Raw genomic sequence first — 27050 nt, forward strand, 5'->3', positions numbered from 1 at the left:
TGACGCTAAAAAGAAAGCACAAGCTGGGACTCGACTACATTTCCGCAGAGAAAATGCAAAGTGTGCTGGATCACCTAATCCTTTCTGAACATTGTTAAGTTACTGCCTTGTGGCTACGCTATTCTGTTTGTTTATGACGATGTTTTGATTATTGCATTTTTAATTTAAATTTTTTTTATTTTTATATCTTCTTTATTGTTCAGAATAAAGTAATCAATCAATCAAACAGAGCGTCACTGACAGAAACTGGATCAGACATGAGACCTCACACTGCAAAACCTTTCTTCACAATAAGTGTTTGTTCACTGTTGTTGTCATTTTCGTGTGTGTGTGTGTGCGTGTGTGTGTGTGTGTAGGCTACTCGGTGACCACTCTGTATAGCGGTTCCACTGAGTACTTTGTGGCCGGTGCTCCTCGCTCCAACCACACGGGTCAGGTCGTGGTGTACACACTGAACACGCAGCAACAACCCGACATCCGACACTCACAGAGAGGAGATCAGGTAAATAACCCCTGCTTCTGACCAATCAGAATTGAGAATTTCAGCAAGCCCACCGAATTCTGGATTCTGATTGGTCGGAAGTGTTGATTAATTTACGTTCGATGTTATTGTTTCTATAGTAACAGCTTGTTCACAGGGACATGTACGCTGGCCTCGCAACAGTAATGGATTATAAAGAACAATCACTGATGATGAAGTTTTCTCTCAGGAGAATAAAATGTTTATGGAGACCGGAAGTCTCCAGTCCGGTGTCAGCGCTTTGTAAAGTTGTGTTACAGTTACGAACCTGTTTTTGGACGGATTTTCAGATCGGCTCGTACTTTGGAAGCGTGCTCTGTCCCCTGGATGTGAATCATGACGGTGTTACTGATCTTCTGCTGGTTGGAGCGCCAATGTACATGAGTGAGGAGAAGAAGGAGATGGGCAAAGTGTACATCTTCACCATTACTGACGTAAGCTGTTAAAGAAAAACACTGCTCCAAATCCACGGAAGCCACACTGACACTGAAAAAGTGATAAACCTCCAACGTCTTTTTGTTCTGTTCTGTTTGGTTGATGTATCTACAGGGGTTCTTGAGTAACCAGGGGTTTCTGGAAGGTTCCTCTCCACTGGAGAACGCTCGATTCGGAATGGCCATCGCCGCTGTTCCTGACCTCAACCTGGACGGCTTTACCGATGTGGTGGTCGGAGCCCCGCTGGAGGAGAACGGCCATGGAGCCATTTATATTTACAACGGAGATGCGCAGAGTATCAGGAGCCAGAGCTCACAGGTAGGAGCGCTCTAACCAGAACCTCATAACGCCTGATGTTAACTGATGTTTAGAGTGACCAAATGCTCTGAAAAAATTTGAGTTAATATAATATATAGCAGTAACTGTTCAAGTAGAAAACAAAAGACGAGAATAAAATAAAATGGATTTTTTTGTAGCCAAAATTCTCCATCTTCAGTCACTGGCTAAAGAGACTACATAAGGAATAAAACACTCAGTGTTGTGATGTTGAAAGAAAACAATCAATGATGACTTGGTGTGATGGAGTAGATGAACTGTTTTCACCCTGAAGTTGATTATTTTTCTACAATTGCATGGCACCATAGTAAAAGAGTCCAGGTGCTAAACTGGCCTGCTGCAGTCCAGACCTGTCTCCCATTTAAAACATTTGGTGCATTATGAAGCGCAAAATATGACAAAGGAGACCCCGAACTGTTGAGCAACTGAAACTGTATGTCAGGCAAGAATGGGACACCGTTTTTCTTTCAAAACTACAGCAATTGGTCGTCTCAGTTCCCAAACATTTACAGAGTGTTGTTAAAAGTAGAGGTGATGCAGCACAGTGGTAAACACGCCCCATCCCAATTTTTTTGAAACATGTTGCTGACATCAAATTCAAAATGAGCATATATTTTTCAAAAAGCAATAAAAATTTCACAGTTTCAACATTTGATATGTTGTCTTTGTACTATTTTCAATGAAATATCGGGTTTTCATGATTTGCAAATTATCACATTCTGTTTTTATTTATGTGTTTTACACAGTGTCCCAACTTTTTTGGAATTGGGGTTGTATAACAGCACGTCCTCTTATATTGCAGCAAATTACCAAAGAATAGCATTTTTAAAATAATTAATCAGAAGACATTGACATATTGTTATGTTTAATGTTGTGGAACCTCCACAGATCGATAAATACATGAAATCTAATCTCATCTTTTATCCATTTTATCTGGCAATATTAAAGCCTCTCTTTGTAATTATACTTAGAAACTGTGAAACTCCGGATTAGGCTCAAACTTCATGCAGACTGCCCAGTAAAAGCTATGATTTATTTAAAGTATTAATTATCTCAGTATTTATGTTATAATTTTATCCTAAATTTTCATTTTTTTTATTTTTCTGCTTGATTTGTCAAGCACTTTTAATTAACATATATACATACTGTACTGTGCAAAAGTCTTAGGCACGCTATTTTTTTTTCATACAAACTTTTGTTATAGATTTCTATTTTATGAGTTCTACATTATCGAGTCAAAACATTACAAAAACATTTTGGTTTCAAACGTTCATTTTTTTTTCAGCACAAAATTAAATGTTACAGAAAAAAAAGTTTGTATCTGATCAGCATATTCCATAAGAGACACTTTTCAGGTTAAAAAAGAAATCATAATGAAGGCTGCTGGGTTTTGGTGTAAAATGAAGAAGTGAGTGTGACAGTCAAAGTGTCCAGAAGAACTGCGGCTGGTTCTGGAAGATGCTCAGGAAAACCTACAGATCATTTCCGCATAAAACTGCACTCACTGGACCTGAGACGGATTTTTTTAAAGCAAAGGGTCGTCTCACACCAAATACTGACTTTGTTTCATTTATTATGACTTACTGATTACTGTTTATAGTATTTTTCTAAAATGTTGAAACATTTCATTTCATTATTTTTTGCTCTACAGCATTTCTTTACATGTGCCCAAGACTTTTACACAGTACTGTATATATTTATACTTCTATTTGCAGAAAATTCTTGCCATGAAACTGGACCCGGAATTGAGGTACTTCGGACGTTCTTTAGACGCTGCTGGAGATCTGAATGGAGACTCGGTCCCAGACGTCTCTGTGGGGAGTTATGGGAAAGTGCTTCAGCTCTGGTGAGACTCTCTGGAGTGGGAAATGTTTCCCATCATGCCCTGGAGTTGCGTGTTTGTGAATAGGAAGTCTGGGGCAGGAAATTGTCATTTCAGTTATTAGACTTTTCCTGCTGATTTGTCTTGAGTGCAACAGCTGGTGTAGTTTTCAGGCATAAGTGATGAGCAGCATAAGAGATCGGAGAATAAATGTTTTTATAAAGTTTTATATGTCCATATGTTTTGTATTTAATATTTTAAAATGGAAATGGAGTCCTTTTCCTGGTTCAGAGTTTGGAGTTTTTACTCTTTTGGCCAGAAAAGTGGTCAGAATGTTTTTGTGTCTCAACTTTAATTTTATTTATTTATTTATTTATTTACCATTTCACTGCATTTGTTTCACATTTCCGATTCCTTTCGTGACGCATCTCAAAGATCACGACTTTTGATTGTGAATTTTTCTCCTCTGGTTTCACTACAGATTCAATCACTGTTTATTAAAAGGGAAATATTGTGCACATACATATAGGAATCTAAAGCCTGCCAACCCACAAACTCTGAAATGAGACACGCAGTCAGTTTCTTTTGCGCTTCCGATTTCAGAAAACATGATTCAACAGATTCAGCTCCTCTTTCTACATCACAAACAGGGCTCATTAGAATAATCCCGCCCCTTTATCTGAGTATCTCCACTCATGACTTGAGAACTGCCTTTGCGAATGAATATTCATGTTGAAAGTGCGACCTGGTTGGCTGGTGTAAGGGGGGGTGGGGTGAGCAGGGGCTCATTATCATAATTTAAAGGAACAGCGACTCAAATCGGCTGTTCTGAACAGAGCTGTTTAGACGGCGTGAGAAAGAACTGTGTTGTTTTATCCTCATGGGGTTTTGAACAAAACGTCAGACATTTCATTCAGACCTCAGGGAAGTGTGTTAAGTTGTGGAAAAAGGGGAATAATACGTCACCTTTAAGTACGGAATAAAACACCTTTTATGCTATTATTTGTAAGTAATTAACTTAAGGGTGGTAACAGTATAAATTTTTAAATAATTATTTGGTTTTAGTTAAAATCAATAACATTACAACTAGTGTAATTATAATATAAGATTCAGACCAAAGAGTTCTAGGGATCTATCGAGAGGAACTACCCCGGGGTTCTCCTGAGAGAACCACATACTGTACCTTCAAGAGCTTTTTTTTCTGTTTGCCTTCACACCACCAGTAGAAACGCTGAAGTGATGTAAGTCGGCTTGCTCGCATGACATTAACAGGAAATGCTAGCGAAGAATTTAATATTTTGCTGAGATGTATCAAAATCCCTCCTCGCATATACACTCAGTAAAGCCTCGGTCACAACCGGACGTACGATTTTTTGGTCGTGCAATTTTTGGCGTTTCCCAAATCGCTGCGTTTTTTTTTTTTTTTTGTTCGTGGAGAACGTAGTTGTGGTGACCATGAAGGAGTAAGATCACCGCGCACCCAACGTACAACCCGGAAGTCGAACGTGCGTACCATGCACGAAATCTGAGGCTGCTCGGACGTACGGCTGTCGCTTCATTCGTACAGCCAACGCACCTTCAACCGTGCACTAATCGTACTGACCGTGCGTTCCATCCAGGCTTTGTATGAAGGTTGCAAGAACTGTGCACGATCTGTATGTTGTGCGTACCAACGGCGTTCGTTTGTCGCACTGCGGCGATTGGAGAGGGGTATATATATTTCGGAATACTTTGGTTTCTCACTGTGAAAATGGCAATCCCTCCGCAAAGACTTCGTCTCAAACTCCTGGCCTGCTGGCCACTGTCGTGGTCTTCATCCTCCTCCTCACTGCTCCTTGTCCTCTCTCTCCTCCCTCTCTGCCGCCGTCTCTCTCTCCTCCGTCTCCGACACCTTTTCTATCCTCCTCTTCCCTTTTGCCTTCGGCATATTGAATTGAAGCGATGCAATGAAATTAAATGAAATTGGGTTTTCTCTCAATCAAAGCCTACGTGTACAAATGGCCGTAGGCACCCCTGCAGCTTTATATACCCGAGTTTTCGTGCGATTGACGCCCTCTCGCCGTACGGACAATGCACGGCCGACTTACTTGACACGCATGGATGACATACGAAATATCTGAACATGCGTTGGCCGCACTAATTATGTATGTGGGGCGCATGACACACATACGGAGTCCGCAAGTGCGACGTACGAAAAAAATTGACATTTTGCCCAAACCTGACACCAGCAAATCGTACGAAAGACGCACGTCGGCCGTACGGAAGACACACGAGGCCGTAAGTTTGTCTTGCAACCTGAAAAAAACGTAAGCGCCCGTAGAGTTTGTTTAACATGACAAAGAACCTCTGCGGCCAGTCTACGGCTCGAAAATCAGCACGTCACACGCGCGCCCTCTGTGCGTTTCTTTGCATTTTTTGCACGTAGACCGGCCGTAGGAGCACGTACAGCCGGTTGTGACCGAGGCATAAAGCCTGGACTTCACTGTCGGTTCATTTGTCATGTTTTTTTTTTTTTCTATTTTTTAACTCTAAGTGCAGTTGTTACACAGCGAACATGTTTAACATTACACGGCTAACATTTTACACAGGTTTTTAAAGAAATCCCTCAAAACAGCGTTCTAAGAACTACAATCGTCCTCAGTTCCTACACTGAGAACACGCACGCGCACAAAAAAAGGTGACGTTCCTCCAACAGTTCTAAGAACCATGAAAAAGTTCCTCTGGTCTGAAAACGCTTATACTTTCACTTCAGTCTCACATCATTTCTACTTTTCTCAACAGACCCAATGTGACCAGGACGCAGGAAGTCGGGGTAGTTTTTAAGTCTTACACCACAGCGAATTTTTTGCATCGTTAATAATACTTGATGTCACAGAAGGTCAACGAGACTTGACTCTTCATCTGAGAGGAGTTTACACTTCCGAGTTTGTACAGTAACACCAGAAGCTGCGTCTTTAGTCTCTTGAAAGTCAAAAGGGAGGAAAAAGAGAGGTTTGTGAGGGAACAACTGTATAGATCATGTTTTAATGTGTTTATTGTCAGGCAATCTCTCGGAACGAGCTGTTGGTACAGGAATGTGAAAGTAGCCTGATCTGAGCACATTTATATAAAACTTATTGTTTAGGTCTGCGTTAGAGTTGTAAATAAACACATCTGTGCTGCTGTAGAGAATTAATTAGCTTTTGAGTTAATAATTAAATTCAGGTTTGATGTGATGTCATAGTAACGCCCATGTAATATTGGTGCTGCTTAAAATTCGAGCCCCTCAACCCAGAACATCTTCCCACTTCCCTGGAACGTGATGGAGTTAATGGTGTTACAGCTCCATCTGAGCCTGAACATACCCATAATGCACCTCACTTTAGACATTTCATCAGATTCGAGAAGTTTGATTTACATGGGTGGTTCTGTGACCGTGTGGTTTCAGGTCCAGGGGCGTGGCGGTGGTGACGGCTCGGGTCACGTTCACCCCGGACCAGATCAGCATCCTGAGTAAGTTGTGTTACTTCGGTGGACAGATGGTGTCCTGTTTTAAAGCCAAAGTCTGCTTCAGGGCGGAGTTCAAACCGTCAAACTCTGTCGGACCTGCAGGTACGTCACTAATATCGAATAATGTGCTTCACTTTTATTTTATATACAGATTAAAATATTTGTTTTTATATACACTTATGTATATGACACATCTACACAATGTAACTAGATAGAGACTGTGACTAAAGTCGCAGTAATTTGCACTAACTGACCTGAACAAAATAAAAAACTGATGATTTGAAAAAAATCATGAAAATTGACAGAGTTGTCAGCGATTGAAAAAAGTCCGTTTTTCATGGATCATTCTGGTTCGGTGATCCAGATCCGCACCAAAAGTCACAGCAATGTAATGTAGCCCAGAGGTGGTATTCTTGTGAAATTTAGTGATGATTGGTTGCAAACTGAGGAAGAAATAGCAACATAAAAAACATTATTCGTCTTCTTATTCTCTTAAAGTGGAAAGATCCTGAGGGAGAGTAAAAACTTGCGCTACCGTTGCTAGCGCAAATGAATGAACAATGAAATTACAAATTAAGTGCTCTTGAATTCTGATTGGTCAGAAGATGTTGATTAATTTCCTGTAACAGCGGTTTGTTCATGTTCAGGGACTTGTACGGTCCGATACGGTGTGTAATCATTGATGCGGTAAAGTTTTCTGAAAGTATTGAGACGTTTATTGAACATTTTATGGAAGGAGTCTCCAGTGTCAGAACTTTGTAACAGTCAGTTACTTTATAGTTACGATATAATTTTACGTTTTGTGACCAGCTGTTTATAGCTGCTGTAATGTAAGCAAGAACAGGAAGTAGCTTGTTTCAAAAACGTTCCACAACATTAAACTAACAAAAAGTGCAATGTGTTGAGTTTTTTTTGTTTTGTTTTTTAGTGAGTTACAACTGTAATTGTTGGCGAATTGCTCTGGAATAAGATATGAAAGACTTTTATGGTCCTGCTGTTAAAGGAAAATAAACTAATTTGTAAATAATGATCAGGATCTGTAACTCTCTGATTAACTACACAGAAGAAGTGATGCCTTATAGCAAGTTAAAATATCTTGAATTTGGGCAAATTGAGCTAATATTTCTTTTTGTTAAATTATTCTATTCGACTGCCAGATCATTTTGCTCCCTTCTACAAAGAAACACCTAAAATTTGAAAAGAAGCATCTGCCAGTAGAACAAGACGATTTCAAGCTCGAGTGCAAAATGTTGAGAATTATGTGTTAATTATCATTTATTTGGTTTATTTTTAATGTTATACACTGCAACCCTGCTATAACGAACTCCTTGGGAGACGTCCAAATAGTTTGTACTGAAAAAAGTTCGTAATACTGAAATGGACCCACTTGTCACACCAAACACTCACTTTTATATTTGAAATTTTCAGCACGTTCTCCTTTTCACAAATTTCTCCTTCTGAGTCTCTATCACAGTTCACTGACTGAGTTAAAGGATCACGAACACCAGTGATTGATTTCTTTGTCTGTTATGGAAATGATGGAGGTGTATCGTGTGGTGTTAATGTCCAAACACTGACTCGCTCTGTTTTCTAAATCTTCACCATTCAGTTCATTCATGTGTCACAAATCACCGATGATGTAATTTATGGTGGGGCAGGGGGGTATTTAAAAAAAAAAACACCGTTGTGTTTTAAGTACGTTTTAAGTTTAGCTGTATCAGCAGTCATTTCATCCTTTTATCAATCCTTTGATCAGCATTCTCGATAATTGTTAGTGATCTACACCTGAGCAACACTCGTTAAGCCTTTGTTTTATGGCGTGAACATGTATTGTTAACTGAGGATTACGTACTTATTATCTCTGGGGGAAGAGGAATGCATGATTCAGTGTGTCATGCAAGCATGGGAATGATGGATGTAATTGCAAGAAGAGTGTTTACCGTATTTTCTGGACTATAAGCCGCTACTTTTTTCCTAGGTTTTGAACCATGCGGCTTATACAAAGGTGCGGCTATTCTGTGGATTTTTCTTCCACCGCTAGGGGCGCTCTAACCGGAAGTAGAATCAAAAATAAGATAGACGAAAAATCAATGCAAAGAAGAATTAGCAGATCTTTATCAGATAGAACACGCACGACAAATTACTAACTGGTAATTATTTTCAAATCCAGCGAAGATGATTAAAGTGACTTGTGGTTTCAAACACAGGAGAAATGAAGGTAAATAAATACCGGTTATTTTCTCTTGGTTCTGTTCCGTTTTAATCAGCAAAGTTGCTGCCGTGTTAAAAGGCACTGTTCGGAAAGAATCTGTTCAGGTACATACATGTACATTTACAGTACAAAATCATTCTGTACATGCAGTAAATATCTAATTTTTCAACATAGATATCTGCGGCTTATAGCCCGGTGTGGCTTGTATATCTTTTTTTTAATTTTTTTTTTTTAAATAGAGCAGATGCGGCTTATATACAGGTGCGCTCTATAGTCCAGAAAATACGGTATTTACAAACAGGCAGGCAAACAGGACAAAAACGTAAGACAAAGGCAGGGGCATGAAACGGGTGATGGTCACACAAGGCGCAAACAGAATGGCAGAGGCAAAGATGAAAGGAGGCAGAGTCCAAATACACAAAACAAAGTAAAAACCAGAAAGGCAATATACAGATACAAAGGCTTGGTAATGTGAGACACCAGGTACAGCGCGTATACTTCAAGTCTGTGTGTTTAGAGTCTCTTTATAAGCGTGCGCTGTGATTGCACTCTAATCCGGAACAGGTGCATGGTACTGTAATTAGTCCTAATGATGCTGCGTGTGGATGTGATACAGTGATTTTTTTTTTTGAAGACTCTGACGCTTTGTCATTAAAGGCGGAGGGCATGAACTTGGCTCATTATATGCGAAAGTTCATTACAGCAGGGTTGCAGTGTAATAGGAAATACGGTACTAGATGAGTTTATCTGAGACTTTATTTAAAGTTGGCAAAGCATTTCACACCTTCTATTGATATTTTTTTTAAATAAATGTGAGCCAGGAAGCAGATTGATTGATTGTGATTCAGAACAGATAACGAAACAGAACTGATAAAGAAAACTAATAAGATGATCACATTTGCACCATAATAGTGAATAAAGTCAGGAAACCTGTTTGAGATCATAAACTATAATTCTGATTTTCAGAGATTAAGTACAACATGACGCTGGACGCTGACCTGCAGTCGTCTCGAGTCAGCTCCAGAGGTCAGTTCAGGAACTCAGAGCGTGTGGTCCAGCAGGACATCAGCGTCTCCACGGCCGAGACGTGTGAGGAACATCAGGTGTACGTTCAGGACACTCCTGACCTCGTCGACTCCATCGCCGTCCGAGTCGACATCAGACTCCAGCAGCCGGACTCTTCCAGCCCTGTCCTGAACGCCTTCAGTCCCACCATGTGGGAGTTTTCTGTGAGCATCATGTCCCACCTCGCTGTGTTGTGTGTTCATTAGTTTTATAGTTTTTTTTTCTTTGTTTTTTTTCAATGAATTGAATGACAGGTTCTTTCATTTTTCTTTTCGAATTAGATCCCATTTTCTAAAGACTGCGGTGATGATGAATTGTGCTACAGCGACTTGGTGTTGAGTGTCAAGAGAGAGACATCGACTGGGTAAGAACCTACAGTCGCTTAGATCACATCTCATGATTATAATCTATGGAGCCCTTGAAGGGACTGTTACATAAACATATACAAAACAACCTTACTGAGTGAGTGAAAAGGTCATGGTGTGATGTTTCTTCAGGTCATTATCATAATTATGTGCACCACTTACCTTCTCATCTGCACTGTTTATCATGTAAATTTGTCCTTTTCACAAGAGTTTTTGAAGAAAAGAAGTCATTTTTACCGACAGAAAAATTCCTGATACGAGAAAAAAATGGGGCGGCACGGTGGTGTAGTGGTTAGCGCTGTCGCCTCACAGCAAGAAGGTCCTGGGTTCGAGCCCCGGGGCCGGCGAGGGCCTTTCTGTGTGGAGTTTGCATGTTCTCCCCGTGTCCGCGTGGGTTTCCTCCGGGTGCTCCGGTTTCCCCCACAGTCCAAAGACATGCAGGTTAGGTTAACTGGTGACTCTAAATTGAGCGTAGGTGTGAATGTGAGTGTGAATGGTTGTCTGTGTCTCTGTGTCAGCCCTGTGATGACCTGGCGACTTGTCCAGGGTGTACCCCGCGTCTCGCCCGTAGTCAGCTGGGATAGGCTCCAGCTCGCCTGCAACCCTGTAGAAGGATAAAGCGGCTAGAGATAATGAGATGAGATGAGAAAAAAAATGCTGGCCGTCTGGAGGCATGAAACAGTGATGTCAGTGTTGTTTTGTTGCCATGACAACAACTCGATCAATATGACCACCATGGAAATAAGACTTGATATAAAATGTTGTATTAATTCAAGAAATAATTATTACACCAGCAAATAGAGTTAAAAAAAACCTTGGAATAAGTCACTAAAAGTCATTTTAATATGTCTGTATCGCTTATTGTGGGTCCTGGACAAGACTCTGGTTAATAAATTGTGCTTAAAATGTTTTTTTAATGGCTTAAATTTATCTAAAATCCTGTTATTAGGCTGATGAGCTGTTGCAATGGCGTGGCGTCCATCATCCACAATTCAGTTAATGGATCCAGTTAATCCATGGATTTCCATTCTGATTGTTTTGTTTGAAAGAACTCATCACTCTGCACAAAACTCAGTCATTTTGTCAGATTTTTTGCTAACGAGTTACTAATTAGGCCAAATTAACAAATTTTCCAGGCCTCTCACTTGAATTGTATCTCCTCTCTAATTTCTCATCCGATTTCAGTTCTGATTGATGGATGTTTTGAGTCGATCTTCTCTTGAGGAACAAATTTTAGTCCTTTGTTGATGTTCCTGCTGTAAACAGTGTGTTGTGGAGGTTGGTCCTCTCTCGCACTGTCACATTTTCAGTTCTGTTTGTTTTGGTTGTCATGGTTGTTCTGGTGGCAGGCCAGATGAGCGACTACGCCCCTGATGTTCTGGTTACTTTGACACCATGTTAGTATAAACATCAGGATCTTATTACAGAATGATTGATTAACTCAAACTGAAAGAAATGTTCTGTAAAAGGTGTAACGGTTCCCTTTACCAGCACTGTGAAGGTGTGAAATGATGATCTGCTTCCCTCAGAGTGTAATCCTGGTCCAAAAAGGTCAAAGGTCATACAGTGTATTGAGCCCAAAACTCTAAAACCGTCTCTTGGCATCTGTGCTTCGGTCTACAGCTGCAATTTTCTTCCACGCTACACACAGACGCTTCCCAGAAAAGCTGCCTGTAGAACCTCAGATGTGTTTTAAACGTTTTTGCAAACGGTTTGTCCGTCTCGGTCCCCGTGATGAAGCTCAAACTCGAGTCTTTGTTCCCAATAGTCACATCTGCCCCTCGTACACACTCGCATGTTGTCAATTAAACCCATGTGTTAGTATTTGAACTATAATCGGCTCCAGAATTATTGGCACCCTTCATGAAAATCAGCAAAAACATGGTAAATAAAAAGTGATGTTTTGAGGCGTGGTTCATGTGTAATGTTTAATGCAATATTTCCAGACATGTTTGTTGGAGTGTTGTAGGCTAAGTGTTGTTAATCTTTGAGGTGTTTTTACAATCCATCCATCCATTATCTGTAGCCGCTTTATCCTGTCCTACAGGGTCGCAGGCAAGCTGGAGTCTATCCCAGCTGACTACGGGCAAGAGGCGGGGTACACCCTGGACAAGTCGCCAGATCATCGCAGGGCGTTTTTACAATCACTTTTCTTTTGTTGGTGCCAATAATTTTGCAGTTGACTCTAATATCAAACAGACTTTTTTTTTGGACACCTCCATTTCAAGTAAGCACTTGAGAATGGTGAAGTTGTGTTAAATAATAAAGCCTGAGTAATAAAATCCAGCTGCAGGGTTTCATGTTGTCACATTTTGTCTGTTAAATCTGGAACTTGTGGTGAATAAAATTCCTCATTTCTGTCCCTTTGTAGCTCCTCATTGCTGGTGAGTCAGAACAACCGAAGACTGTCGCTGTCTGTGACGGTGATGAACAGGAAAGAAAATGCGTACAACACCAGAGTGATCACAAAATACTCCAGCAACTTGTTTTACTCCTCCGTTACGCAGCCTGTACGTCCGACGCACTTCAGCATCCGTGTTTTAGTGCAGGATTAATCTGAGCTAACCTCACGCTCGCACCAGCACATACTGTAATCATTACTCCTGGACTTTATTTACTGAGCATGCTTTGCTGATCAAATATTCCGGGGTTTTTTTTCCCTCCAGACCAATGGTGTCGAGGTCAAATGCACCTCCAGTAAAGACACGGAAACCGTCACATGTCAAGTGGGATACCCAGTGCTCAGGACTGACCAGTCGGTGAGACTCCCTGACTCACTAAACACACACGTGTGAATAATAATAATGACATCTGTATGAGGCATTTAGGAGGCATGTTCTTATTTACAAGTCTGCTGAGCTATATAAAGGCCAAGAATCCAAGCACAAGAGGCTGAAGGAAGCAAAAAGAAAAACTAAACATTACTCAGTGTTTTTCATTTTTGCAAAATATTGAAAAATAGATGTACAATTCGAGTTTTTATGATTATAGGACGTCATCGTGCTTCTGGGGGGGGGGGGGGGGCGTGAGTGTATGAGGCAGGAGTTGAATGATGAGTCTCGATCAGTATATATTAGAAAATGGCCACTTGAGGGCGGGGCTGGGGTTAGGTGAACCACCCACCTCTGGCTAGAGGGTGTGTTAACATTATCTCTGTTTTTTAATTCTTTAATTAAACTTTCTGGACGGAGAGAAGTATCAAACAATCAACTCTACATCAGCATTGGCCTTGCAAGGATCATTTTAACCAGTAGATGATGTTTTGAGCCAGTTTCAACCCATAAAATGCTGATTTTTATTTAAAAAAATGCTAATTGTGTCAATATTAACACCAGCCTTGATGTTTCATCACAGTACAGTTCGTTTACAGCTCAAACAACACATTTCAGCATGGGGCACCTCTTTAAAGATTCAGAACAAGATCTAATGTCCGTTTCCCCCCCAAGTGGAATTAATTCAAGCTCATTAACTCAATTGAGTCAAGTGGGATTTTGTAATTACTCTATAGAGCTAGTAAACAGTCAGTTCCCAGGAAGCAAATGTGATAATGATGTGGAATTGTTTGTGAGCAAGATAAAAATTTGACGCAATAAACATGTCTCTTTCTAGAATAACTAATTTAGGGGTTTCAGGGCTGAATATTTTTACACAGTAAACAAACTAAGGAATGTGGCCAGCGCATGTTCTAAATCCAACAACACTAGTATTGGGGCATCATCCTTTTTACTGAGCTGTCCAATTTTAAATCCTTTTTTTTTTATTGTTGGGTTCGTCATTTTAAAAGATAAAGGACCCACACCACCAGGGTGTTTGTGTAAGAGTTGATGGTGTTGTGGTAAACACCTTGCCCTTGAGTTCAGAGGTTGTCGGTTCGATTCCAGGATGTGCCCATGCTTGGTGTGATGTGTAGAAACAGGTGAAGTGGCAATAGAGACTGTGGTATTTGAAGGTCCTCCCTGTGACGAAGGAGTAAAAGTGGGTGGTTTTAAAAAAAAAAAAAACTTAAGTCAAAACTCTCTTTTCATGTGCTATAACCCCTTTTGTTCACTCACACCTTGGGGGGGGGGGGGCGGCGGCCCCAGATATTACCCCCTCCTCCTCCAGTCTTATCATCCTGCACATTCCAGACCCACATCATATCCTCGAGAGCCGGCTGGGATTTGAACCAGCAACCTCACAAGCTTGAGGCAAAGCTCATCCAATTGAGCCACAGGATCTCATGCAAGGAACTGGTTTTATAGACCTTTTCACTTTTTAACTAATGCTGAAGCAAAATACAGACTTGAACCCAGGACCTCAAGCACCCAGGACCACAGTACTACCAATTGCACCATAGTGGGCTTAGTGCTTGAGGATGGTGCTTATTGGATCTTTGGCTCAATAAATGGTTCAACAGTGTGACTTGCATTGAAAAGAATTGACACTGAGGCTACATCCACACGACAACGGCAACAAGATTTTTTTTTTTTTTAAATATCGCGTCCACATGGGCAACGGATCAGTAAAATATCAGGTTCATATGGCAACGCTTGCTGAAAACGATGCAATACACATGCCACACCTCTACGTGCGCTGTAAGACGGTCCCATCGGAGACACCAGAGCGATAGAAGTAGACGCATGCGCATAACTGCACATGCACACAGTGACTGTCACACACTTTCTCACTCCCTATCCTACGGATATAGTCCCTTTAAATCACATGCTCGTTTTTTGAATGGAGACGTGGAAAGAGGAATGAATGGGAGTAGATGGAAGCTGGTACGCCAACATTCTGATATCCTCCAGAATTCTTTAATGGTCCGGAATAAACATCTGAAGAGGTGAGATCGCTCCTTTTTTTTCCCTATTTTTGCTGGCGGGATTGACTCTGCCCTAAGGGCTATTCTCTCTCTCTCTCTCTCTCACTTTGCACCATTACACAATAAATATTCACAGTGAAAATATTTTGTAAGCACGTTTCATGAACCAAGTTATAGGATTTGTTGACAACTCTCATCGAGTTCGTTACACTTCTACCCGGCATGAAGCACATGCGGTTGTGACGTCATCGTAAACAAATCCGTTCTACTCATCCAGACGACTTCGCAACAGCTCCGTTGCCAGATTTTTTCACTCTGGAACCCGTTCTCAAAAAGATTTCGTTTTGGGGCATCCAAAACGCTGGTGCTGTGTGGACGCCAGGCCGAAACGATAAACAAACAATTTTATCAGATTCACCTGAATCCGTTGCCGTGTGGACAGGGCCTGAAACTCTCAGTGGAAGAGGAGCTGGTTGAGTTTCAGCGTTCATCGTTTCTCAACGATCTGTCCCTGTGTGCTTTCTGGGAATGGTTTAAAATGGTTTCCTTTGTCCACACATTCGTTTGTTGCACAACAAAGCAAATATTTATAGGTCTTTGGTTAGTTAATTGTAAGAGTAAATTTATATGTAGCATTTATAGCCAAGGCTTAGCCCACCAGCCTCCACCTGCTGAAGCCACCCCACCCCACCCCACTCGTGGAGACAGGTGCAGGCTGTGTAATGTAGATCGGGTGTAACTGAAATGAACTGTTTGGGCGAGACTGAAGTAGCTGATTTGGGAACTCGGTATATCATTAGCTCAACCATCTTAGCACGCAATGATCATCTCTCCCACTTTATTCCCTATTTAGTTCAAAACCTTTGTTTATATTCCTTTGCTACATGGCAGTTATGTAAAGCACTCAACATTCCCACATTCCAGTGGATTTCAGGAAGAAGCCATTCTGGGTAATTACCTTCAGATGGAGCATCACCTTCGACGTCAGAGCAATAAGAAACTAGGACGTATCTCACCACTTTGTAAACCCTGACATCACAGTTGACAGGGACATTGTCCAGACTCCCCCAAAATCCCATTCAGACCTTCAACACTTGTACTCCTGAGACCTACAGTACGGTAACTGGCATTTGAATTGATCTCTACCTGCCCTTGAGCCAAAGCGCATCCAGAGCTACAGGATCAAACAAACACATACAGGACTTTTTTTTTTTTTGGTGTCAACTTGTGTCACTGAAACACACAGGAAGTAAAAACAAAATGGCTTTAGTCCAGATAATTAAGTTATTCCACAAAAACAAGTCGTACATGAGCTGATATTTTGATATAATCCATGTACGATGAGATTGAGTGGAATAACTGTTTTATTCTGTCCACAGTCACTGGATTTTGAGAAACAGAGCATTTTTTTGCAAATCCGATAAATAAAAATTATACAAAATGTCAGACAAAATAATTTCCACTTAGGATGTAAAAGTGACCGGAGCAATTTGTGAAAAAATGCTGTAATAATAATTCTTGAAAATTTTTTTTTTAAATCTTACCATCAAATACTTTTATTCCATATTTTGTTGCTTTTTTTGTATTTTTTGGGGTTTTATTTTCAAGTAAAGTTTTTATTTCGTCCTCAGTTGGTTCAGCAACACGCTCCGCCATCTTCTTGTTCTTCTTTCGGGTTTTTTGGTGGCTGGCAAACGAACTTAAAGGTGCATTACCGCCACCAACTGGGCTGGAGTGTAGAACAGGTGACATTGGAGGAGAAAAAAATATTCTTTTAGCTATTTCTGTTTCTTTTAAATACTTGATAAAGCCACCATTTTGTTTTTTCTCTACTCACGGTATATGAGCTGATATCCTAGTAGTAGAGTAGCCAATCAGAGCGCATGATTGTTCATATCAGGTGAGTGCGGATAGAATAAGGTCTCATTTTATTTGTTGACTTGTACTCGAGCCAATATTAATAATGTAGCTAGCATTTATTGAGCATTTATTTAAAAAGTAACAGTTAAAATGCTGAAAGGTCAAAATAGTTTTTTTTTTTTGACAAAATGATTAAAGTAATTTTAAAAAGTTGAAAAATCTAAACTAGAAAATCCTTAATGCTTACTGAAGAGCTTTATAGTGATTGTGTTTGTGAATATTTTTTTTAGGTGAATGAACATATTACTACGACGTGAAACAGAAAGAGTGGTTGTAGTTGTGGTCGATGTGATGATTGTGGTTGTAATTGGGATGATTGCGGTCGTTATGTTCATATTTGGGACGGATTAGTGTGCATGTGATCGTTATGGTTATGTTGTTTCAGGTGCTATACTAACGCGATAAAGTATTCTTGTGTATATGAATGCAATAATAATAATGACGACTAATTGTGCCACTTTATTTCAGGTAACATTCGAGATCAGTTTTGATTTTAATTTGGCACAATTACAAAAGGAAGTCAAAGTGTTTTTTGAAGCCGAGAGGTAAGAAATAAAGCATACTGTCCAGACCATAAAATATCAGAAATGATTTCCATTGCTGCTGCTGATGATGTTCATGTTGTTTTGTTGTTTGCAGTGACAGTAAAGAGGAAACTCCAGCGGATAACAGCAAGACGATGACGATCCCCGTCCAGTACGCGACCGACATCATCTTCAGCAGGTCTCATCATCAACACACTGAGTTATAAACATCTACAGCAAAATACAAACCCCTTCAACTTCTTAAACTTTCAGACAACTAGAACGTAACGGTTTATTAAAAATTATGTACAGCCCTGAAAACTGGAAACATGTCTTAGTTTTTTTTTTTTTTTAAACAGAGAAGCCAACATAAATGTTTACTTGCTTGACGAAAAGGATAAAATCACAAACCCGATAAAGACGTACAGTGACATCGGCCCAGAGTTCAAGTTCAACCTCAAGGTAAGTAGCTTTTTTTTTTTTTTCATAATCAGGTTAAGAGTAAATATGCAGAAGTTTGCCCCAAAAGTGTAAACTCCTTATTCTTGAAGATGTCAGACGACTTAAAGTTACAGCTTTACCTCTGACACTGGAGACTCCTTCCTTAACATTTCATAAACATCTCCTTATAGTAAACAGATCAGATCATGTAGCACATCCAACAGGCAAGTCCCTACAGTTAGCAGTTACAACCCCGATTCCAAAAAAGTTGGGACAAAGTACAAATTGTAAATAAAAACGGAATGCAATAATTTACAAATCTCAAAAACTGATATTGTATTCACAATAGAACATAGACAACAAATCATATGTCGAAAGTGAGACATTTTGAAATTTCATGCCAAATATTGGCTCATTTGAAATTTCATGACAGCAACACATCTCAAAAAAGTTGGGACAGGGGCAATAAGAGGCTGGAAAAGTTAAAGGTACAAAAAAGGAACAGCTGGAGGACCAAATTGCAACTCATTAGGTCAATTGGCAATAGGTCATTAACATGACTGGGTATAAAAAGATCATCTTGGAGTGGCAGCGGCTCTCGGAAGTAAAGATGGGAAGAGGATCACCAATCCCCCTAATTCTGCGCCGACAAATAGTGGAGCAATATCAGAAAGGAGTTCGACAGTGTAAAATTGCAAAGAGTTTGAACATATCATCATCTACAGTGCATAATATCATCAAAAGATTCAGAGAATCTGGAAGAATCTCTGTGCGTAAGGGTCAAGGCCGGAAAACCATACTGGGTGCCCGTGATCTTCGGGCCCTTAGACGGCACTGCGTCACATACAGGCATGCTTCTGTATTGGAAATCACAAAATGGGCTCAGGAATATTTCCAGAGAACATTATCTGTGAACACAATTCACCGTGCCATCCGCCGTTGCCAGCTAAAACTCTATAGTTCAAAGAAGAAGCCGTATCTAAACGTGATCCAGAAGCGCAGACGTCTTCTCTGGGCCAAGGCTCATTTAAAATGGACTGCGGCAAAGTGGAAAACTGTTCTGTGGTCAGACGAATCAAAATTTGAAGTTCTTTATGGAAATCAGGGACGCCGTGTCATTCGGACTAAAGAGGAGAAGGACGACCCGAGTGGTTATCAGCGCTCAGTTCAGAAGCCTGCATCTCTGATGGTATGGGGTTGCATTAGTGCGTGTGGCATGGGCAGCTTACACATCTGGAAAGACACCATCAATGCTGAAAGGTATATCCAGGTTCTTGAGCAACATATGCTCCCATCCAGACGACGTCTCTTTCAGGGAAGACCTTGCATTTTACAACATGACAATGCCAAACCACATACTGCATCAATTACAGCATCATGGCTGCGTAGAAGAAGGGTCCGGGTACTGAACTGGCCAGCCTGCAGTCCAGATCTTTCACCCATAGAAAACATTTGGCGCATCATAAAACGGAAGATACGACAAAAAAGACCTAAGACAGTTGAGCAACTAGAATCCTACATTAGACAAGAATTGGTTAACATTCCTATCCCTAAACTTGAGCAACTTGTCTCCTCAGTCCCCAGACGTTTACAGACTGTTGTAAAGAGAAAAGGGGATGTCTCACAGTGGGAAACATGGCCTTGTCCCAACTTTTTTGAGATGTGTTGTTGTCATGAAATTTAAAATCACCTAATTTTTCTCTTTAAATGATAAATTTTCTCAGTTTAAACATTTGATATGTCATCTATGTTCTATTCTGAATAAAATATGGAATTTTGAAACTTCCACATCATTGCATTCTGTTTCTATTTACAGTTTGTACTTTGTTCCAACTTTTTTGGAATCGGGGTTGTACTATAGAAACAATAATATAAATATGTGGTATAAAGGAAAACATTTAACTTCAGTGTGGTAACAGGACCTCGCCATAATCACACCACTTTATCGCTGATTCTTTTCTGAGAACATTATGACCTGACGTTTATCATTTTCAGATTAAAGTTGCGATTTTCCATTTTTCTATCATGAGATGTGTGGAACGTGGCGTTATACTGGTCTTCATCCCCGCATGGTGTGATATCTTGTGATGTGATATGGCATGATGTGATTAGATGTGGTATCCAGTGATGTCATGTGATATGGTATGATGATATGTGATATCCAGTGATGTGATGTCATGTGATGTATTATGGTATGATGTGATGGCCAGTGCAGGATGTGATATCCTGTGATGTATGATTTGATGCAATATCCTGTGATAGCCAATGAAATAATGTGATATCCAGTGCAGGATGTGATGTATTTTTCTCCACTGTAGGTGTCCGGAACAGTTTTTCCAGTCAGTCTGATTTACCTCAATGTGTTGCTGCCCATCAGCACTAAATCGGGGAACCAGCTGCTGTATATAACCTCAGTCGAGGGCACACCGGTGAGAACCCAAAACAGGTTTTTTTAACACTCTTTTTATTGGGGCTTTCAGAGTTTAACATACACACAATATTTGACATATCTGACATACTGATATACATCAATGACACATAGGTACACCGAAGAAAACACAAACAAACAAACAAACAAGAAAAAAAATTACCCATGAGAAGCGACAGAAATAAAAGAGGATATCGAGTAGTTCAGTGCCGTCTTCATATTAACATCAGGCTAAATTGCGGGAAGTGTTGGTTTACTTCTGTTGACGTGATCTATAAAAGGGTTCCAGATTTGATGGAATTTATCTTCACGCCCTCTCAATGAGAATTTAATTTTTTCTAACCGTAGATGTTGCATAACATCTTTCAAAAGTGCAGAGTGAGTCGGGGGTCGAGCCTGCTTCCAGTTCAGTAAAATCAGTCTGCGTGCTAGAAGAGATATAAATGTTATCATGCTATATTGAGAGCTAGACAGTACGAGACCAGGTTCTTTAACTCCAAAGATAGCTGTCAGTGGGTTAGGATCAATCACTCTTCCTATGATGTCTGAGAAAGATTGGAAAACCTTTTGCCAGTATATAATTATTCTCGGACAGTGCCAGAAGAACCCAAAACAGTTTACAAACATTTTCACCAACATCATTTTGAATTGTCTGGTCAGAATGAGTCATGATACAGAAGTTTTATTCCCTCATGATGTCATGTTATTGTGATCTTGGTCACTTTCTTCCTCAGCCAGTGACGACAAAGTTCAGTATAAACGCTCCCATAAATCTCTCACTGATTTGTTCCTTTGGTCATTAATTAAACAGTTTACAACAATAACATTACCTGTCCAGAAGAAATGGAGCTGATTCAGTGCTGAACTTCATCCTCTTCATGGTCTTCATACTGGGGAAGAAACAGCTCCCAGTTTTAATGGTTTTATTTCTTCAGCTTCGTTGCATTTTTGCATTTATCTGCTACATGATGAATTCCACCATGTCTTTGTGAGGAACCTGGTGATGGTAGCATGGATTTTACACAGTATAAAACTGATCAGACTCCTACATGAACATCATTACATTTATAAACGGATTATCTAAAGCTGTAGCTGTTGATGTGTGTGACAGCGGAGCGATGTTCAGTGCAACACCCCTGCACTGATCGACCCGTTTAACATCCGAGAGACAGAATACACAGCCACATTCACCAAGGAGAGCTTCAGAGGAACCAGTCGTCTGGTTAGTGTGTGTGTGTGTGTGTGTGTGTGTGTGTGTGAGAGATCTCTTTTCTGTACACTATAACATTATTAGAATGCACAGAAACTGCAGTAGGTCTCTAAAATCATTTTGATTACACAAGAAACTATTCTGACATTAAATACACATCATTCCAATCATGTCTAATCCACTTTCAGTAAAAACATTTTTTATTTATAAACTAAAATTGTGTAAATTTTGAAGCGTGTTAACCCTAAAGCGTTGATGATATCTCTCTCGTCCGTATTTCTCCACAGAACTGCGACTCTGCTGTGTGTAAGCAGCTGGATTGTGTGCTGAAAGACCTGAGCGTGAAAAAGGATTACATCATCAACGTGACCGCGAGGATTTGGAACGGAACGTTCGCTGAGGTTCAATGAGCAGCTCCACTTCCTCCCATTAACCTACATCCTGTCTTCATGAATCTGAACTACAGCAGATTGGGTTGCCAGATTAGACCAGATGTTTTCAATGTTCTTATTGAATGTGCTGTTATTTAAAGGGAAGGAGGGAGAGAGCTCTGAAAATCTGAGACAAAAGAGAGATTATAAACGATACCGAAATAAACATGAGTAATATTTTTTTAAAAAAATCAATAAAATAATTCGATGATTGGTTTATTAATTATTTCAGAACTTATATTAAACATTTAATATTTGTATAATACATTAAAATGGACAAATATATAAGTTTTCAACCTATAAAAGAATTTTATAATAAAACACTGATGCAAAATTACTAAACATTTTCAAACCTTGGAAAAAAATGTTTTGGTTTGTCTTTCAATCAAAAGGTTTAGAAACATCAGTTGTTGAAGGTCATATAGATGTTACATACCGCAGCAAAAGTCCAAAAAAATATTTTTCCAGATTCATCAAGTCACATTTTGACAGATAATTAACCAATTTGGCAACCCAGTCTTTCAAGACTTAAAATGAAATAGTAGAATAATATTTTTGTGTTGTGAAAGGACTGCATAAACACTATAAAGCCATGTTTTACTCATTCATTCATTCATTCTCTCTCTCTCTCTCTCTCCAGGCTGATTTCCAGTCAGTTGTATTAGATGTGAAAGCTCAGATCGAGACGCCGCAACCTGATCTACTCGTTATCACCCACAAACAAGTGACGGTACTGAAGACTTTATTTGATTTAATAAACATTAAACAAGTTTATAGCTAATGTCAGTTAATATATTGACTGGGGAGGCTGTGAAACCTGCGCTTCTGAAAATATTCAGCTGAAAGACAAAAAAAGAGACTAAATACACTAAAAAACAAACATCAGCTCCAACACTTTCCATGTGATTTTAATGCTAATGATCATTCAGAAAAGTGATTAAACTGCTGTGGTTTTCATCACACATACATTCAGACAGTTTGAGCAGGAAAATATCAGCCCTTCTGCATGGAAACAAGTGATTTGTGAAAGGAGGATATCGAAAATGTCCTTTTTTAAAATTAATTTATTTATTTATTGCTTACTGCTTGGTGGCACGGTGGTGTAGTGGTTAGCGCTGTCGCCTCACAGCAAGAAGGTCCGGGTTCGAGCCCCGTGGCCGGCGAGGGCCTTTCTGTGTGGAGTTTGCATGTTCTCCCCGTGTCCGCGTGGGTTTCCTCCAGGTGCTCCGGTTTCCCCCACAGTCCAAAGACATGCAGGTTAGGTTAACTGGTGGCTCTAAATTGAGCGTAGGTGTGAATGTGAGTGTGAATGGTTGTCTGTGTCTATGTGTCAGCCCTGTGATGACCTGGCGACTTGTCCAGGGTGTACCCCGCCTTTCGCCCGTAGTCAGCTGGGATAGGCTCCAGCTCGCCTGCGACCCTGTAGAACAGGATAAAGCGGCTACAGATGATGAGATGAGATTGCTTACTGCGTAGTTACTTTTATCTCCCCTCCCCCTCTCTCCCCCTCCTCGGGGTAGACCCAGAACACGCTGGAGAGATTATACACCTCATCTGGCCTGGGAGCACCTTGGGATCCCCCAGGAGGAACTGGAAAGTGTTGTTGGGGAGAGGGACGCCTGGAAAACCCTGCTGCCACCACGACCTGACTTCGGATAAGAGGAAGAAGAAAATCGAAATACTTTCCTTCTGGATTAGCATCAGAGAAGATAAAGGATTTTCCTCGGCCGCCTCACAAATCTATTTAATACATATATTCGTGTATTAAATGAATAACTATTAGGCCATGAAGAAGCCATGGCCTAATGGTTAGAGAAGCATTTTTGGGACCAAAAGGTTGCCGGTTCAATTCCCTGAACCAGCAAGAATGGCTGAAGTACCCTTGAGCAAGGCACCTAACCCCCAACTGCTCCCCAGGCTGCTCTGGGTATGTTGTACGTTGCTCTGGATAAGCGCGTCTGCTAAATGCCATTAAATGTAATGTATCGCTTTTCCACCAAGGCAGGGCCGGTTTGGAGCTGGTGCTTAATCCCGAACCAGTTCTTCACATTTTGACAGCCAAAGAACTGGATCCGGAAAACTGGTGCGAGAACGGCACTGACTCTCGGCTGATCGAGAACCAAGAATTGCTTACGCCAGGAGCTGGGAGTGGGATCATCATGAACAACAAAATCAGTTAAAACTTTGTGAACGCAGTACTAGTATAGCATCTAGTCTGCCTAATCCAGTCGTCCACCATTATTGTTGGCGCTGGTGTTGTTGGGAAAGCGGATATGTATTCAGATGTATTCCATGGGCAAGAGAGCCACGTTATTACATCACTGGATACATCTGAATACATATCCGCTTTCCCAACAACACCAGCGCCAACAATAATGGTGGACGACTGGATTAGGCAGACTAGATGCTATACTAGTACTGCGTTCACAAAGTTTTAACTGATTTTGTTGTTCATGATGATCCCACTCTCAGCTCCTGACGTAAGCAATTCTTGGTTCTCGATCAGCCGAGAGTCAGTGCCGTTCTCGCACCAGTTTTCCGGATCCAGTTCTTTGGCTGTCAAAGTGTGAAGAACTGGTTCGGGATTAAGCACCAGCTCCAAACCGGCCCTGCCTTGGTGGAAAAGCTATACATTACATTTAATGGCATTTAGCAGACGCGCTTATCCAGAGCAACGTACAACATACCCAGAGCAGCCTGGGGAGCAGTTGGGGGTTAGGTGTGTAGGTTGAATTGGGATTAATTAAATTATAAATTATGTAATAATTGATAATTAAATTAATCAATTTATAAATAAAGATCAGTCTCATAAAATCTTAAATTATTAATCTTAATACTCACCGTGAATGGTTACACTCAAGATTAATGGTAGCTCTGTATTAGATGGGAAACCCAGTTGTATACAAAAGCTAAATTCTGAAGGAAAAAGGAGTTCTAAATAGTTGACCTTGTGAATAAACAACAGGAACAAGTAAAATGCAATTCAATTTTATTAGCTTTTATTTGTCTACTACTCACTAATAATAATAATAAACTCAAAATACATTCAATGTCAGCAAAGGTAATAACAAGACAAAACAATGGAACAATTACACCTGGACTATAAATTTGAGGGAAAGAGAGAGAGAAAGAGATAGAAGGAAAAAGAAAAGAATCCCTTGTGTGTGCGTGTGTGAGGCTAGGGCAAGCCGATGCGTGTGTGTGTGTGTGACCTAGCTTGTCGTTAGCTAAAACAAAGGAATGTTAGCTAAAACAAAGGAATGTTAGCTAAATAGAACAAAGGATTAGCTCTGTGGCTAATGTGTGCTTTGTGTAGGTATCTGTGGGCAGATGCTAATGCTAGCCACTCTGGCAATGCTTAAACAAAATGGCGGTCAGTGCCTAGGTGTCGTATCACAGGTAACTCAATGAGGAAGGTATCAAAATGGCGTCGGAAAAATGGCGCCTGCAGGCCTAGTCGAGAACACAAGCCTACCAGCTAGCAATAAGTTGCTAAGGAGAATCTGACCACGCTACAGCTGGATCCAAACACTGCACTTAACAACAATTTCCAACAGACTATCTAGGCAAAGAACTCAACGCGAGAGAGAGAGAGAGAGAAAGAGTGTGAGAGAGTGTGTATATGTGTTGGATGGAGAGAACTAGGCCTTGTAGCGGTCTAGCCTCGGAGCTTAAAATAACAAACTTGTCGCTGCGCTGCTAATCAGATAGGGAAGCTAGCAATGGAGTTAAGGAAAGATATCATGCAAGATACCCTGTCTAACAAGTTCAAAGAAAAAAAAACAGAACCAAAACAAACAATAAAAACAAACAAACAAACAATAAAAACAAACAAACACCTTCCGTGTCTGAGCGGGTATGCTAAATAGCTCAAAGCTTAAACATGACCCTAACAACCATCTGAATAAGCTACAAATTAAAAATTTGCCCAAGTGCCTACTCAATGCGATGGAAGTTCTTTCTCCGATGTCCGCGCTGAGGGTCGCAGTCCGAGGAGAGGAGGTTAGCGGCGCGTTGCGTCCAACCGCGGCTAACGAAGCAGGGAGATGAAGGCCTAGCTGGCCCACGGTGCTTCAGGAGAAACCTCCGGTGATGCGTCGACGAGAAAAAGGCTGAGAGGAGCGAAGCTGTCCGCAAATGCCTCTTAGCGTGGAAAACTACTTAACTGTAGTTAAACTTTGCAAAGGTTTAGAATCGAAACCACTATATCGCTGAAACTTAGCGGGTCGTTCAAAAGTTCGGCCGAAACTAATTTGAACAGGCTGTTCTCAGACAATAGCGGTTAGTCTCAACACTGTAGCTTGCGTGCCTACAGTCCGTCCGACCACTCCAGTAGTCAGAACATGAGAGAGCGAATCGAGGCGCTCTCGATACAGTTAAAGCAGTTCCACTTCACGTCACATCCGGGTGGAGCGCGCAAGGAAATTGTGGGATCGTTATAGGGGGCGCTGGCGAGTTACCAACATTCCCCCCTTGGCCATAGGCGCTGAAAGGAGTGATACCCTATGGGCACATGGTGTTTAGTCTGCGACCCACGGTCCCTAGTATTCCACAAAGAGGTAGTTCCACAAAGAGGTAGTTCCACAAAGAGGTAGTTCCAAGGGTCCTTTCTGTGAAAAGTCTTTCAGACACAGTTCAACAGTTCAATTCATTTCATACAGTCCATAAGATGCATAGGCACTTGGGCATGAAAGCATAGGAACTTGGACATGAAAACAATTACACTATGGCTACTTAACTACCTTCTACATACAACATTTCACACAGCAAACAAAAAAAAATCAAAACTCCATAAAAGAAAATGGAAAAGAGGGGTTAGTTAGCATGTTAGCAAGCCTACTCTTCAAGAAAGTTAGTGGAGGCCTTAGGCCTGATGGAGAATCGGACAATGCCACGATCTAATTTCTCAGGTGCGTAGATCGTTTTGTCCAGTTTGCGGTGTAGTGTCAGTATGTACCTATGTAGAGTGATGGCTATGAAGACTGTGATAACCCAACCGCCAGCTAGAAATCCCAGCGCAATTCGGCTTATTAAAGATCCTTGATCGGACG

At 40.7% G+C, this 27050-nt stretch overlaps 2 protein-coding genes across 5 annotated transcripts in view; one reads left to right on the top strand and one right to left on the bottom strand.

Annotated features, from left to right (window-relative positions):
• itga2.2 (integrin, alpha 2 (CD49B, alpha 2 subunit of VLA-2 receptor), tandem duplicate 2) overlaps nt 1-27050 on the top strand; it is a 100045-nt gene that overhangs the window by 56546 nt on the left and 16449 nt on the right. Inside the window, exons 12-27 of the mRNA XM_060908828.1 lie at nt 357-502; nt 811-954; nt 1070-1273; nt 3007-3137; nt 6541-6704; nt 9781-10043; nt 10161-10243; nt 12616-12754; nt 12911-13003; nt 17434-17510; nt 17605-17688; nt 17849-17951; nt 20249-20359; nt 21470-21580; nt 21856-21969; nt 22640-22729. Of these exons, the coding sequence (XP_060764811.1) occupies nt 357-502; nt 811-954; nt 1070-1273; nt 3007-3137; nt 6541-6704; nt 9781-10043; nt 10161-10243; nt 12616-12754; nt 12911-13003; nt 17434-17510; nt 17605-17688; nt 17849-17951; nt 20249-20359; nt 21470-21580; nt 21856-21969; nt 22640-22729 (2057 nt within the window). The remainder of the gene's footprint in view (nt 1-356; nt 503-810; nt 955-1069; nt 1274-3006; nt 3138-6540; nt 6705-9780; nt 10044-10160; nt 10244-12615; nt 12755-12910; nt 13004-17433; nt 17511-17604; nt 17689-17848; nt 17952-20248; nt 20360-21469; nt 21581-21855; nt 21970-22639; nt 22730-27050) is intronic.
• Nucleotides 20396-27050, bottom strand: part of LOC132873355 (molybdopterin synthase catalytic subunit) — a 32005-nt gene continuing 25350 nt past the window's right edge. Inside the window, exons 5-6 of one of the 4 annotated variants that reach the window (XR_009651559.1) lie at nt 21189-21248; nt 20396-20786 (exon numbers count right to left, since the gene is read on the bottom strand). The gene's annotated coding sequence lies outside the window, so the exon portion shown is untranslated. Of the gene's footprint in view, nt 21356-27050 lie in introns of all 4 variants that reach the window. The other 3 variants (XR_009651558.1, XR_009651557.1, XR_009651556.1) reach the window with 3 other exon arrangements.

This window comes from Neoarius graeffei, chromosome 25, assembly GCF_027579695.1.
Source record: "Neoarius graeffei isolate fNeoGra1 chromosome 25, fNeoGra1.pri, whole genome shotgun sequence".
Classification (NCBI taxonomy): Eukaryota; Metazoa; Chordata; class Actinopteri; order Siluriformes; family Ariidae; genus Neoarius; species Neoarius graeffei.